The sequence below is a fragment of the Pongo pygmaeus genome, chromosome 2 (genome assembly GCF_028885625.2).
Source record: "Pongo pygmaeus isolate AG05252 chromosome 2, NHGRI_mPonPyg2-v2.0_pri, whole genome shotgun sequence".
In the NCBI taxonomy this organism is placed as follows: domain Eukaryota; kingdom Metazoa; phylum Chordata; class Mammalia; order Primates; family Hominidae; genus Pongo; species Pongo pygmaeus.
Window position 1 is genome coordinate 73,361,171 of NC_085930.1, and position 12,058 is coordinate 73,373,228.

At 40.6% G+C, this 12,058-nt stretch overlaps 1 protein-coding gene across 11 annotated transcripts in view; it reads right to left on the minus strand.

Moving 5' to 3' along the window:
* Nucleotides 1-12,058, minus strand: part of ITPR1 (inositol 1,4,5-trisphosphate receptor type 1) — a 363,735-nt gene that overhangs the window by 198,568 nt on the left and 153,109 nt on the right. For 6 of the 11 annotated variants that reach the window (XM_054482498.1, XM_054482495.1, XM_054482490.1 and 3 more), the window contains exons 8-12: nt 10,709-10,807; nt 9,474-9,557; nt 9,216-9,362; nt 2,703-2,798; nt 1,036-1,080 (exon numbers count right to left, since the gene is read on the minus strand). In XM_054482498.1, the coding sequence (XP_054338473.1) occupies nt 1,036-1,080; nt 2,703-2,798; nt 9,216-9,362; nt 9,474-9,557; nt 10,709-10,807 (471 nt within the window). The remainder of the gene's footprint in view (nt 1-1,035; nt 1,081-2,702; nt 2,799-9,215; nt 9,363-9,473; nt 9,558-10,708; nt 10,808-12,058) is intronic. The other 5 variants (XM_054482499.1, XM_054482497.1, XM_054482492.1 and 2 more) reach the window with 1 other exon arrangement.

The following is a 12,058-nucleotide window of genomic DNA, read 5'->3' on the forward strand; positions in this document are numbered from 1 at the left end:
AGGGAGGAGAGGCTCCCCAGCAAATCCACAAACCCACAGCAGGAAGGCCTCAGTTAGCGTGTCTTTCAAAGCCAACATTTCACCAAGACATAACTAGAAGGATAATCATAACAGCAGAATTCACAACACTTTCCAAGGACAATTACAATTTGAATTCCCTTCACCCAATTCCCTTCATTAAAGTGCCTTAAGAAAATCCCTCCATTTCTTTTTCAAAATCTTGCCAAAAAAAGAAAGAAACACCCTCAATACCGCCTTCCATGCCCACTACTGAGATCATCAGGTAGACACACATGTCAAACACAGGAGCAACTGTTTTAATCCTAGACCAGAATCAAGCACTCCACAAGAAAACTGTCTTACTTATACCAACCCTTTCAATGTAACACAACCACTGCCTTCTTCAACCCATAAATGTGGACACCTGAAGTCCAAAGTGTCTACGTATCAGCATTACTTGGCGATATGGTCTCCAGAGAAAGATCCATTTTGCACTTAAAATTCTAAACCATGCTATACACTAAAGCCTATTTCTGACCTTGCAGAAATCAAGGACGGATTAGCTGAGTATCTAATCACACGCCAGGTGCACTACGCCTCATGTGTTACTGCCATAGCCTCAGTAACACTATCCACCTCACATACTTATTCCCTGAAAAAGCTGTGTGAGTCATGGATTGAGGTCAACAGCAATATGGCAATTGGTTTGAAAAGGCCATCTTCTATATGGGGCGTCACTGTCTTCAACCCTAGGAGTCTTCCAAGTGATCCCATGAACTTCTCCAACTTAGAAATGGAGACCCCGTTACTACACCTGGAAATACCATCATGAACAACAGCCCCTGGACCAATCGAGACACAAAGGACTATGGTCCCTCTCAAGGGAAGCACAGAACATGATCATGTTTTAAGGGAGCCTAAGGTTTTTCCTTCCCCAGCACTCAGTGACCACAGTGACAGTTTCTTAAATGGAGCTCCAGATCATTTGGCCACACCCTACCAGACGAAGACAAGAAGGCTCTTGTCCATACTTACTGAGGGCTGAAACTCCAGGCATTCTTCCTCAAAGTCAGGGTCTACCTGATGAAAAAGAATCATTAGGAAATTAAAACATCCATTGCTTTCTTAAGGACTGGGCCCCACTTGCAGGAGACTTCAAGGCCTGCAAACATCCTTGAACAGCTAAGAACTTGTCTATTCCCTCTGTTCACAAAACCAGCATGCCACAACAATGACACAGGTCACATGGGTACAGCACACATGGAACATCCACCAGTCACCAAGAGACGGCTCTCAAGTATAGACAGAGGAAGACAATGAATTCACTGGCAAAGCAATAGTTAAAAGCCTGACATGAATAAAAGATCAATACACAATCACTGATAATCCTGCTTATTTTTAGCTAAAAATAAAAAATGTAGGCCTCCAGCAAGAGCTACATTAGCCTCAAAACAGATAATGCCACCACCATTAGTCTTCAGGAAACCACATAAATCATCTCTCACAGCTGATTAGCTGGGTCTGTAATTCCCTATGGCTTTATCTGAAATTTGAACTTGGAGTTCTTGATCTTCAGTTTTTAAATATATCAAAATCATCACTTCATATATTAGGCACCATGGAGGGCTGAGCACACTTAAGAGCCAGCCTTCCTCAGGTCAGGCACAGGAGCAGTGCTGACACCCACCATCACCTTGGGAATCTCTCAGCAGTCTCATGGGTGGTCCCAGACAACAGTGGGGGTCTTTTGATGCACGACTAGAATCTGATAGAAATATGCATCATACATCTCCCAGCAGATCGGAGTAAAACTCAACATGTCACACAGTAGGATGGCTCCTTCATTTGATACAAAAATTAAAAGGTAAATTCCTCCTGTCCTTCAGCATTGAGTCTTTCGTCTCCTCAAAAACTCTTCACAGACATTTTTTTTGAGACAGAGTCTCGTTCTGTCACCCAAGCTGGAGTGCAGTGGTGCAATCTCAGGTCACTGCAACCTCTGCCTCCCGTGTTCAAGTGATTCTCCTGCTTCAGCCTCCCAAGTAGCTGGGACTACAGGCGTGCACCACCACACCTGGCTAATTTATGTAGAGACAGAGTTTCACCATTTTGGCCAAGGTGATATTGAACTCCTCAGCCTCCCAAAGTGCTGGGATTATAGGTGTGAGCCACTGTGCCTGGCCCCTTCACAGACATTTAAGGTAAAGTTAATTTCTGTGATTTTTGACATTCCTACAAGTAAAAGATAAGCCACTGTCTATTCCACTAATGCTCTGAGTAGTCAAATTTCTTTATAAGATTATCTAATTCCTTATATGTCTTAGTGCTTCTGGTTCTACATACCATGTTTCCGCTGCAGCCTCAGTCGCTCATGCTAGGTGTGGGGCTGGTAGACAAGACGTGGGGAGGGTAGTATATAAAAGCGAAATGGAAAATAATACTGAAAACCTAGATTGGCATTATCTTCTAACTTACTTTCTCCCCACATCTTGATCAGCATCCCTGTCACCTACTAAAATGTGGTAATCATTTTTGACTCTTCTAGGGAAATGAATCAGAAGGAAACAGAAAAACAGGAGGAAAAGCAAGGTGACTGAGTGTATTTCCCTAAGCCTTTTACTACACGATGGCTACAAGGGAATGAGAAAAGGTGGTGAGGAGCATCAGCCTTGAAAGAGAAAACCACAGGAGCTGCTACTTACCTCTGCTGCCAAGTAATGTCCCGTGGCCAGGTGCTTGAAACGGAAAAGGCTGTTCCAATACCCTGCTCCGCCCCGACATGGATCATGCTGGACCACCTGCAAGAATGATCAACAGGAGTCAATGAAATATCAGCCTACACTAGGAAGACATTAAATCAGAGGTACCGCAAGTCATAGTTCAGGAGTGATATTTATAAGCTAGAAAAAAAGTCAGCGTCTTCAACAAACCCATTGCCAGTGTCACACGTAACATCCAAACTCAAAAGTAAGTAATGTCTCTCCAAAGAAGGCATTGAGTCTCCTAGTTAACATACAATGGTTGGAATAAAAACTTCAGTGGTTTTCAGGTTATTTGCCTTAGCCATAATGAAGTAGCAGATTCTGAAATTTATCTACAAAAAGCACAGCCAATAAAAAGGACTTTCGTGAAGAACTGTCAAAGCAATCTACACATGTACTCATGTGCTAGAACACACATGCAGGCCTGTGCTCTGAAATGTGAAACTCAGAGCCTGGGCCAATGTATCAGAAAAATAAATGTCACATCAGCTTCTGGCCATGATAGAATTAACTAGCAGTGGTAGTTGATGCCATAAAAAATCAGACGCTGCAGAGAATAGATGAAATTGCCATGGATGACTAGAAAACTGGATAAAATATCCCAAACAACTGTGTTCACATGTTGGACAACTGGTGGTACACAATGGTGATCTCTGAGAATAGGGAAACAAACAAGGTCAGCTTGGCTATTGCTTGGATTTTCTACCAGGGGGTCCTCTCTGGATGGCAGCATGGGGAGGAAGAATCCAAGCTGAGGGCACTAAGCTCATGGAGTTAAGGAGACAGATCAAAGTTTAGGGAGACTGTGGCAGCTAGAATTTGTGGGGATGGAGTACTAATGCATACAGAACTACACACAGAAAAAGCTCTGGAAGACAGGAGGCTCCCTTGAGTTTTTGGCTGAACATCAGACTGCATATGCATAAGGCAAGATCCTATGAAGCCAAATGAAGAAAAACAAGGAGTCTGAAAGCTGAACTTTCCCAGAGCTCACAAGGGCTGAGAGGAGTCCTGAGTCTGAAAAGCCAAAGCAGAGGGATCGTGTGGAACACCCTGCGCGTTAGTAGACACATCAAAGGGGTCCCATCTTGGAAGGGGAGTTAACCTAGCCCCAAAATTAACTCTACACAACACCTGGCTGAATAAAGCTTGAAAATAAGCCTTCAAAGGAGCAAAGGGTCACTTTAGTGTATAACAAAAGAAAATTCAGTACTCTTTAAAGGAACAACAGACTCCACATACTCAACAAACTTGTATTACAATGTTCAGTAAATAAACGACTAGACAAAGAATCAGAAAAACGTGACCCATGAACGCAGGACCTGTCAGACAGTATCAAATGACCCATCACATGTCTGTGTGGGTTGGTCAGGGCAGGAGAAATATTTGACTCATAAACATAATGACTCAAAGTTTTCCCATTTTGACACATACCCATAGATTCAAGCAACTCAATGAACTCCAGCAAGGTAAACACGCAGACACAGACAGACACACACACACACGCCCACACACACACACACACACACACACACACACAAAGGCATATCATAATCAGATTAATGTAAACCAGAAATAAAAAAGAAAAATCTTTACAGCAGCTAAGGTGGGGGGAGGATGCATGGCAGAGACACTATATACAAGGAACATTTTTTTTAACCCATCAAATAATCACAAACAATGCAAGCCAAAAGACAATGGATCAAAATCTTTAAAGAAAGTAAAAAACTATCTACCTAGAATTCTATATCCAACAAAAAGTCCTTCAAAATGAAGACCACATGGAGAACTGGGACCCTGACACACTGCTGGTGAGAATATAAAATGGTGCAGCCACTCACCGTGGAAGGCATTCTGGCAGTTCCTCAAAAGGTCAAAAATAGAATTACTACATGACCCAGAGGTCCGCTCCCAAGAGCCTTGAGAACATACATCCACATAAAAAGTTGTATATGAATGTTCATAGCAGCAGATGACTTATTCACAGGAGCCAAAATGTGAAAACAATCCAAATGCTATTAAATGATAAATGGGTAAATAAAATATGGTACATCCATACAATGAAATATTACTTGGCAATAAAAAGAAATGAAGTACTGATAAATGTGGCAATATGAATACACTTTGAACATGTTATCTGGTATGGTCTAAATGTGTGTGTCCTCTCATTATTCATAGGTTGAAACCTACCCCCTAAGGTTATAGTATTAGGAGATTGTTTACATTATACTTCACCTTTGGGAGGTGATTAGGTCATGAGGCCAAGCCTTTATGAATAAGAACACTGCCCTTATAAAACAGACCCCAGAAAGTCCCCTCTCTTTCTGCCATGTGAGGACACAGCAGATGAACCAGGAAGAGTGCCCTCACCAGACACTGAATCTGCCAGTGCCTTGATCTTAGATTTCCAGCCTCCAGAACTGTAAGAAATACTTTTCTGATATTTATAAGCAACCCAGTTTATATTTTATAAAAGCAGCCCGATTTGGACTAAGACATCATCCTAGGTGAAAGAAGTCAGATATGAAGGACCACATGTGGTAGGATTCTGTTTATATGAAACATTCAGCCCTGGCAAATCTATAGAGATAGGAAGTAGATTAGCTACCAAGGGCAGGAGAATGGGAGGAAATTGAAGGGGAAATAGGGAGTGACTGCTAATGAGCATAGTATTTATTTGGGGGTGATTAATAAGCTACAGACCTATAATGTAAACCCTGGCTCATTACTACAAATATAAAATACATGGTGTTGTCTTCCCTCTTTTATTTTGAGGGGCACTTGACTTTCCAGAATCCATTTTAAAAAATGAGAGAAAGAAATACTCAACGTCTTCCTATGAAATTCAGGAGAACAAGGTGAAAAATTGTTTATAAAATGGTATCAACTATGCAAAAATATCCTGTTGATAGAAAAACAGCTCAATGGAAGTAGGCATATTAAATTAGTGAAACAACACTTCACTTCTTCCCTTGTTTTCTTGATTTTCTATGTTTCCTTAGTTTGCATTATTACTTTAAACTAACTCTGAAAGATGAGAAAGTCTCCATTTTTTTTTGTACCAGTATCCAAATTACACATGAGAAATGGTTCTGAGAGACTGTTCTGAATGTAAAAAACTCTGTGGTGGGGACCATGGGGGCATCAATCTTCAATGACAAAGTTCAAGACCAAATTCTGGCTCTCAAGCAATTTTGTTTTTTGCAGGTTTTCCTTTTGCAAACAAAAAGTTTTAATTCAGAAACTGAGTTCACCATTTATAAATAGACTAAAACATAGTCAATGCAAATTTAGATTAAGCATATGTACAGTATTTTAACAAAACAACTTTTCTTTTCTGAGACAGGGTCTCGCTCTGTCACCCAGGCTGGAAAGCAGTGGTGCAATCTTGGCTCACTGCAACCTCCGCCTCCCAGGTTCAAGTGATTCTCGTGCCTCAGTCTCCCAAGTAGCGGGGATTAGAGACGTGTGCCATCACCCCTGGCTAATTTTTGTATTTTTAGTAGAGACAGGGTTTTGCCATGTTGACCAGGCTGGTCTCGAATTCCTGACCTTCAGTGAACTGCCCACCTCGGCCTCCCAAAGTGCTGGGATTACAGGCATGAGCCACCGCACCTGGCCAAAACAATTTTTCTAAAAGGTCATAGGCAAATGAGTGATCTGTCTTACCCAGAATATTTAATTAGCTTAAAATGAGAAAATGAACCTTTTTTCAGATGTTAAAGCTAAAACTCTGAAGACATAATTGTTAAAAGAATCTGACAACTGATATTTCATTCTGATGTCTCTCAAGTTTATAATCTAGTAGGATTGACAGGTCCCTGTGTAGACACATACAGTAACTAAACGGCAAATGCGTGTAGAGAGGAGGAAGAGAAGGGAAAATGGATAGAGGGTGGGAATTAAGAAAAACTTTATATAGATTCCTTTTTATTATAACTGCAGAAACATTTCTATACAATGCCCAAGATGAACTTGATTCTTTTTTTTTTTTGAGACGGAGTTTCACTCTTGTTGCCCAGGCTGGGGTGCAATGGTGCAGTCTCTGCTCACTGCAATCTCCGCCTCCTGGATTCAAGTGATTCTCCTGCCTCAGCCTCCCGAGTAGCTGGGGTTACAGGCATGTGCCACCATGCTTGGCTAATTTTGTATTTTTTAGTAGAGACAGGGTTTCTCCATGTTGGTCAGGCTGGTTTCGAACTCCCGACCTCAGGTGATCCACCCACCTTGGCCTCCCAAAGTGCTGGGATTACAGGCATGAGCCACCATGTCCGGCTGAACTTGATTCTTACAAAATCCATGTTAAAAGAGTGGTAAGACAATTTTTTTAAATGGGCAAAATATCTGAACAAACATTTCACCAGAGAAGCTACAAAGATGGCAAATAAGCACATGAGAAAAATGCTCAACATCGTTAACCAAACCCACAATGAAATTTCACTACACACCTACTAAATCAAACAGGGGATGCAAATCCAACCCACACTGAAATTTCACTATGTACCTACTAGAACGACTAACATTGAAAAGACTGACTATACCAAGTGTTGGTAAGGATATGGAAGAACTAGAACTCTCACACGTTACTTGTGGCAATGTAAAATGGTCCAATCACTTTGGAGAACAGTTTAGCAATTTCTTATAAAGTTGAATATATACTATGCCATACCATACCATACCATACCATTCCATACCATACCATACCATGGCTACCATATGATCCAGCCAATCCACTGCTAGGTATTTAATCAAGAGAAATGAAGAAAAGTTACATACATATAGAAACTTGTGTACAAATATCCCTAGAAGCTTTATTTGGAATAGCCAGAAGTTGGGAACAACTCAAATGTCCATCAGCAGGTGAACAGATTAACAAATTGTGGTGAATCCATATGATGGAGTATTATGCAGTAATATAAAGGAACAAATTAATCTGATACACGCAAGAATATATATGAATCTCAAAATAATTATACTGAGTGAAAAAAAAAAACAGAACATAAAGACTGTATACTGTATGACTCCATTTATACAAAGTTCAAGAACAGGCAATAGAAGTCTCCAGGAGGAAAAAGGAAACACTGCCTGGAAAGAGAGGCTCAAGGGACCTTCTGGGTGCTGCTATCATTCTATTTCTTATTCTAGGTGCTGGTTACATGGCTGAATGTACACGTAAAAATTCATTGAGTTGTATACTCTTGACTTGGGCACTTTACTATACATAGGCTAGACCTCAGTAGCAACATGAAACAATTGAAGCTAGGGAGGAGGAAAAGAGAAGGCAAGCCGAGACAGAAAAATGTATCTATTCAAATTAGAAATTTGAATTAGAATTCTAATTCATGCTGCAATTACACAGAAAGGAAGGCTTGAGGTGAAGAGCGAGCTCCATGTTAGTTGAAGCTCTCATTGCCTCTTTCACCAAGCATTCAGAACATTTCCCTCTTTGTCCTGCAATTCTAGACTCTCCTCACAATAAACTACATGCTGTGGGCAGGATCTTCTTCTAGCTTCTTTAAGTTGCACACTGATTATGTTATTCCCCTCCTCAAACAACTTTCCAAATTTCTCCCCTGCCCATAAATTAAATCCCAACTCCCTATAGCCTGGATATATGGCCCTTCAGGCTCTGGTCTCCAAAAACAGTTTCTGTTTAATTTTCCATGCCTATCCCATGCCCTTCACCAAACAAGTTACTGAGTTTTATCCCACGCTGCTTAATGTTTCCACATTCTGCACCATTCTCTTACATGAAGTAACCTACTCCATTCATCTCTTCCTTCTGAAATATAAATCATCCTGCAGGTACCAGATCAGATGCTATCTCCTTCAGGAAGTCTTCCTTAATCCTTCACCCAACCAGACAATCACGCTCTCTCACTGAAACCTCCAGACCATGTGGAATATGCCTCTTATCACCTTCACCATCCCCTTGTGTGTTCCAGTTATCTGGGTGTATATCTTCTCATTTCTGCCCCATCACCAATGTGGGCATCACCTATGTATCGTGTCAGGTAGACACCCGGTTAAATATTGTTGTGATAGATATATGAGCAAGGGAAAGAAAACAATAGAAGGGATTAGATGGCTCAGAGAAAGATATTTCTAATTTCATTTTTGAATTTGTTTCCAAAGTACTTATTCTTTCCCTTTGCACAAATATCCAGCACCATGATATGCCATGATGCACTTACTTCACTAAGCCATCCACAACCCATTTTTGGAACACGGTGGGTATAAGTACCTGTTTGTGACTTATATATATACACACACATGTATTCTGTGTGTGTGTGTGTGTGTGTGTGTGTGTGTGTGTGTAGGTGTGTGTATATAGGTGTATAGACATATATAGGTATATGTATGTATGTATATTTGTAGAATATATATAGAGAGAGCCTATATATAGGTTTATATCCTATAAACCCATGAGCCCTTTCTCCACCTTACCCTTACCTCCACCTCCCACAAGGCTTTTGAACTGGTGGCAGATGTGGCCGACTGCCGGCCCGTGGTTCTCAGGAAGACATGCTGCTTCTTCCTGTGTTCGTCACAGGTGAGAAACTTCTCCTGCTCAGCATGAAACAGCCTCACCACGTCACCCTGAAAGTCAACACAAGAAATAATTAAGGAAAAAAGAATTTAAAAAGAGAATTCGACTGCTGCCCCCAAGAAGAGCCAAGTAATGCTCAGCCCATAAAGCATCAAACTCACCCCCTTTAATATGTCATCTTTGTTATCACTCCATTTCATGAAAAGGACTATTTTCCAGCTTGTATTGCAGTTGACGGAATTGACCTGAAAAACAGATTCGAGTTATTTTTTCATGTACCCCCCACAACAACTGTGTCATCCAGCCCCCAAACTTCTCACAGCAGCCTAGGAAGCAAGGCTGTACTTGAGACTAAAAACTCTAAAGATTGACGCCACTAAAATCACAGCACCTGCAAAATCAACTGGCCTGTTGGCAGAGTTTGGCAATAAATGGTTCATTTGCACCAATCACTATGCACATTCCAACCATGACTAATGGAACCAACCCTTCTGCCTTTCTGGAATGATATTTTCATTTTCCTCCAAGTCTCTTGTTCTGTAGCCAGAAAGTAAAGGCCTGATGAAAATAAGTACTTATAAAACAGGATGAGCTATAAAGGGAAAAAAAATGAGTCCAGTGTATACACTCGAAAATGTTAATGATCATTGTTAACAACAGCAGCCATTGTTTGTGCACTAAATCTATGCCAGGCACTAGGTTTAGGTGCTAACATGCACAATCTCCTTTAATTCTTGGCAACATCCTAAAAAATAGGTCTGACCACCACCCCCATTTCAGAAATAAGGAAACTGATATGCAGGGAGGCTGGGTAACCAACCTGCCATCACAGAGCTTGGAATGGCAGACAGGATGTGAACCCACATCTATCCCACTGAAGAGTTTATGTCCTTACCCATCAGACAAATATTTATGTCACAAGGAAGTAACATCCTTGTATCCTATTATTGCTAATTTAGAGGATAAGTAGATGTATTGCCAAAAGCAAGCTATCACTCTTGCAGGCTGCTGATAATCTGCAGTGTTCCTTTTTGAACAATTAGAAAGAGGCACCCTGTATATGGAGACAAATTAGAAAAAGATGCCCCTATGGCCAGAAAAAAATTAGTAAAAGGGGTCATCTCTAGCTTCACCAATTAAAAAACAATCCCTCAGTGATGCAAGGCTTAGCAAACTGAGCACTAGAGTGAGTATCAGCCCACATCTGCTACCCACTGCACAGAGTTGCACAACCTTACACGACAGCCTTGACCCTGGGTCTGTTTCTTCACCTGCAGAATGGGCACCCTGCCCCAAGTCACTGCTGAAGTCACTCTCAGCACACGCATGCACTGGCGCCTGCCAGACCCACTCCTGCAGGATAACCACACCCACACGCATAACTCAATGTCCTTACCTCATTGCAGCCTGGGTTATCTACCAGTTGATGGCTGCTAGCATGTAGGGGCTGACCAGCATTGACGGGGTTCAGAACAACCTTGTCACCTATGACCACCTGGAAAGGAAAGGAGCAACAGAGCTTTGCACAAAACTGATAAGGACTGCAGATTGATGACTGGGCAGTTCTAGACAACATATGAGTCTGTGTTGAAGAAGGCAAGGCCTATCCCCAGCAAGTATAAAGATGTAGCACACACCACACCTTCTTTAAAACCTGACCCTGTGCAGAGGGGGTCATGTTTACAAGGCTAAGCCTGAATGTTGTTCCTCGAGTGTCACTGATTATACAGAGATGTTTCAAAGCCAGTTCAGAGCAGGAAAAAAAAAAAAAAAAAAAAACCTGTTCAGTTTAAGGTACCTATATAAATAAGTTCTAACTAAATTTAAGAAAAAACAAGATAGAGTCTGAGTAAGTCTTTATCTTTGACAAAGCCATAACTTTATGTTTCTAAAACAATTACTTTCATATTTTTACTATAACATTCAGAAATACATTTTCTATGATCAAGTCATATATACAGCCATTTAGACTTATATGCATGTTTGTATAATTATAATACTACATATATATGTAACTAAAACAAAAGTCACCCCCCCAAAAAAAAAACAATACTTATCATTATGTGGTGTAACGCAGTCTGATCTTTCTGTTCTATCCCACTTTCAAAAAGGATAGTCACAAGCCACTAAATTGATTTCATGGCCCACAAATGGGTCTACACTTATTGTTTGTAAAATACTATTTTAAATTCAAGTCCATCTCATCTTCTCAACTAAGCCATGGCCACACACAGATTCGTTTAAAGGATAGGAAACCAAAGGATGTGCTGAAAATGAAATTCAGAACAAGGCACACTTGTATTTTATTTTCGGTTAGAAAACATGGTTTCCTAACATGAAAAACCATCTATTTTCAAGCTTACCACATTTGAGGAGCATATACAATTGAATTTTCTCTAACTCCAAATGAATATAAGTTCATTCGATAAATCCAACACTTTTGGTGAAACCTAAGTTTTACTGGGCTTTTCTTTCTGTTCACTGTTAAGGATCAACTATTTACCAACTATGAGGGAATGGTCTGGTACTAGATGTTTCTGGTACATTCCCTATCATATACACACAAATACACAAACATATTTAAACTTCCCAAAGCTTGTAAATTTAAATGGCACTATTAAAAAGTGTCAAAACCAGTTTTAAAGTTAAGGCTGGTTGAGCATCTTGAGACTATTTCATGCTGTTTGAGGCATATTTTTCAATAAAAAGCAGCTACTTTAGAATCGTTAACAAGGTCAAAAATATA